We start from the raw sequence: 3,864 nt of genomic DNA, 5'->3' as shown, positions 1-3,864 counted from the left end.
GTTTTTCAGTTTTTGCCAGCCGCACGGTAGCCTTTCAGCTTTTGCCAGTCAATGGTAGCCATCAACAGCCAGCAAAGGGTCTACTCCGCAGTAAAACGACTGGGTCCTTTCTTTTAATCCTTGTTCTCGGCGTCATTTTCATCTTCTCTGTTTTTTTTATATTATATTTATTATTATTTTTTTTAAGAGCTTAGGCCTGAACCGTGAGACCCGTTCACGGTTCTCAAACCCAGGCAGTTTGACCGAGGTTCACAAGGTCCACTGCGGGTTTTGGAAGTTAAAGAACTGTCTCAAGGAGCGGTTTCCGGTTAACCTAATCGGGCCGTACGGTTCGGTTCGGATTTCAAAACCATGATATTAAGGAGCAAAGGTTGTGCATTTCATATCATATTTTATATGAAAATAAGGGGAGAAAGAAACGCAAAATTTAAAACTAATGCTTCCTCTATACATGCATTATAGTCATGAACCATTCAAAAGATTTTTTTTTGGTAAGAAAAATCAAATGATATTTTTATATAAATATAGTTCTATTAAAAACGGAATGAAATATCCCAAATGCTTTTCTGGCTGCAACCAACTTGCTCTCAATATTCCGCTCACTTTGTGCATATGCAAACAAAATTGGGCGAGTTAACCGGGTAATCCTTCTTCAATAGCCTTTATGAATACAGTCCAGCATTCCCTTGCAGCTTCCTTTTCATTCATCATAGTATATATAATAGCCTGTACAAGTAGAAACATAAGAACCATCACGTTGCTTGTTAAGGTTTTGGCTTTGATTACTTGGTCAACTGCCTTTCACAAATGCATAAATATTGGTCTTTGTAAAACATTCATATTGAAGTCCTCACTTTTAAAAATACGAAGTGGGAGAACCCAAAGCCAGACAAACTTTATAAAAGTTACATTTTGCAGATTCTTTTTCTAATAGTATCTAAGTGTTTTTAAATCTTAGATAATTTTCTTGATAATTTGAAATTTACGAACCTTGTAAAGAGGAACTCGAGCATCTGCTTTGATAGCCGGCTTTTTGAGACACTTGCGTTTTAAGGCTTCTTCATATTTTCCCTGTATAAGCAGACATTAAAGATCACGAATAGCGAATAAACATAAGAAGAATGCTTGTTGGTGTCCTTCTGCCCAACTGATCAGGTTTAACTCAAGCAATGGACATCCATTTTTACTACAATTTCTGTTCATACTTTACTGACCATTAGCTAGGATTAAACCGGTCATGTATCTTTTCTTATCTTCGCGATTTACTACTTTGTTTTGGGAGATAGAACGAATGTGATTATCCTCAAAGAAAGTGTTCACTAAGCAAAACATAAAGATGTTAAATTTAGCAATCGATGTGAAAGGAAATTACAGTTCTAAATGCGGATGCTGTGGATGATATAAAAAACGCTCGTGCCGATTTCTTCCTACCTAAGATGTCGAAGTTAATTTCCACAAAAAAACAAGAATAAAAAAAAGGCTAAAATATGAAAGTGCCATACCTTTTTTTAATCAGAATTTAGTTAAAACCTGAAACAACAATCTAGTTCCTAAATGATGGTAAAATCTTGCTATGCTTGAGACCCTAATTAATCCATTTTTGTAATCATTCATTATCTATTTAAGATGTTTTAAGGTTATTTTAGTTCTGAGAAATTTTAATATGTCAACTTTGACTGGTGCATGTAGTATATCCAAGTTCTGATACTATGTGATCAAAAGGTCAAAGAGATCACAGGTTCGCTCCCAAACAAAAGTTCAGTAGGGTCTAATGCTTGGAGTTGTAGTGTCTAATATATAATGATCTTGTGTACTAAGAGCGGGGAAATTTTATGTCATATATACCAGATAGATGAGAACTTCAACCAATGCCATCTCCACATAGAATGCAGGCTCCGGATCATTCTTAAAGAACTTATATGCTTCTCCCAGTTCCTTCACCATTTCATCAGCCTTTTTAGATTTCATTAGCTCCATTGCCTCATCCTACAACATAGTCGTGAATAAAAAGAAAATCATACACCATATCTGGCAATTATTTGTAGCTCGGTTGGTATTAATAAGACAGGTGAAAATCTTATATATGAAACATTCGGCTAGGTGTTAGGACTACAAAAATTTTGTGTACGGAATTACACAACGTTAGATACAAATTACAAGAAATTTTTTTAACGACAATAATAGGATTTTTTACTCACTCAGGGTGCTTCAAATGTATGTAATCCTTTCATGAACAGTCAAAACTCAAAATTGAAGACAAAGGCTGAACTTAGAAAAGTAAAGGTATAAGAATCTACTATTAAATGAAGACACTAGTCTTAGTTAAGATAAGACTTTGACAAGGTTTTGATCATAATAAGATCCGTTCCCATTTAAATTCTCTATTTTCCTTTCATTTTAAGCTAAATATAAAACAAGTGGCGTTTATTTAATTTTATGTCGTTTACATAGATTTTTTCAATATCATGTCTTACATTTAAATTAAAATTTGAGGCATTGGATGATTTAAATATCCTTTTGTTGACATAGATGCACTCCAATGCTAGGCCTTAAAATTATTCTAAAAAAAGAAGTTAATGAAATGTGTGTATAGGTTAAAGTGTCTGTATTCCATAATCATCACCCTTCTTTCTATATGTATAACAATGAGGCGGGTTGTTATTTTATAAGGGGGGCTATACTAATTTAATATTTCAAATTTACTGTCACGCTAACACGGGTAACTTATTAGGAGGAAAACCAAGTTTAAATTTCTTACTAGATTCTAGAGTAGCCTACTCAAATTTAACTTAAAGGAACTTAATTTTATCTTAGATCTAAATTCCTACTTCTTAGTCATGATAACTATTGAATTATTGAAAATTGAAAATTGAAATATATATATATACACACACACGAGACTTCTTTATGTACATTAAGCACATAGGCATTGATATCATCGAACAAACATATTATCCACATGTCATGTTTAAAATATACACCATAAACATATACATATAGAAGCACAAGCTGAAGCTGGGCTAAAGGACAAAGAGAGGAGAATGAATGATACCTTAAGGGCTTGAACATCTTGTGCTGAAGGCCTTTTATTAGCCGCAAACAGCTTTGTCTTTTTGGACTCTGTTAGACGTGAAGCCATGTATGCACTAGTATCCAAAAATGATTTCATTGCGGGTCTCCCACCCGCTGGGTAGAAATCAGATGATGGCACATTTGGAGATTTTCTCTGAGTCATCAAAGTAGCTGCATTGGCAATTGGACTCATCCTACAACTGATGATACCAAGAACACATGCCAATACAAGAGACACCCTTACGGTTCCTCTTACAATTTTGTTGTCACTTTCATCTGGTGTTGGGAACTTATTTACTGCACAAACAATGGGACTGAAGGCATGCCTAAGGGGACGTCGGCAGGAACTGTTAGGTAGTGAAAGAGAGGAGTGGTTAGAGCTGAAATTAGGCTTGGTTAACCTTGTAGCACTCAGAGGGGAGGAGATGCGTAGAGGTACGCTGGGCAGGGGGCCATTGCGGAGGAAAAGTGTGGATTCCATGGAAGATGGAACGGTGTGTGCTTTCAGAAATTAACAGGCTAAGGCATTGTTGCATTAAGGAAACCATTACTTATTCTTGGTCATAAATAGGAAATAGCCATGACCGACACAAATTGTCTTTTAGGGTTTAAGTAAGGTATCATTAACTGCTTTGAACTAAAGTATTGGCAAGGCATCATTTTCAAGTCCACTTAGGCCATGGCTTAGGGGCTCCCTCTTGGATAAGGCCCCCAAATGGATTGCAACAACTTTTATATATATATATATATACATATATATATGTTTTTTCCCACTATTTAAGAAAGTCCCAA

At 35.3% G+C, this 3,864-nt stretch overlaps 1 protein-coding gene across 1 annotated transcript; it reads right to left on the bottom strand.

Moving 5' to 3' along the window:
* Window positions 1-415: 415 nt before the first annotated feature.
* Window positions 416-3,603, bottom strand: LOC112034231 (uncharacterized). The gene is made up of 4 exons (XM_024067037.2): window positions 3,053-3,603; window positions 1,846-1,986; window positions 991-1,071; window positions 416-726 (listed from the first exon to the last, which is right to left on the bottom strand). Exons 1-4 carry the CDS (start codon window positions 3,551-3,553, stop codon window positions 634-636), a joined length of 816 nt encoding a protein of 271 aa, XP_023922805.1. The 5' UTR covers window positions 3,554-3,603; the 3' UTR covers window positions 416-633.
* Window positions 3,604-3,864: the final 261 nt, after the last annotated feature.

This window comes from Quercus suber, unplaced genomic scaffold (genome assembly GCF_002906115.3).
Source record: "Quercus suber isolate HL8 unplaced genomic scaffold, Cork oak 2.0 scaffold_14, whole genome shotgun sequence".
NCBI lineage: Eukaryota > Viridiplantae > Streptophyta > Magnoliopsida > Fagales > Fagaceae > Quercus > Quercus suber.
This window is presented reverse-complemented; position numbering and strand designations above follow the sequence as displayed.

Coding starts and splice junctions, on each gene's coding strand:
- LOC112034231 (XM_024067037.2), bottom strand. CDS start 3,553: ATGGAATCCACACTTTTCCTCCGCAATGGCCCCCTGCCCAGCGTACCT. Junction 1,072..1,845: donor TTGAAGTTCTCATCTATCTG/GTATATATGACA, acceptor CTGCTTATACAG/GGAAAATATGAAGAAGCCTT. Junction 727..990: donor CTCGAGTTCCTCTTTACAAG/GTTCGTAAATTT, acceptor CTACTTGTACAG/GCTATTATATATACTATGAT.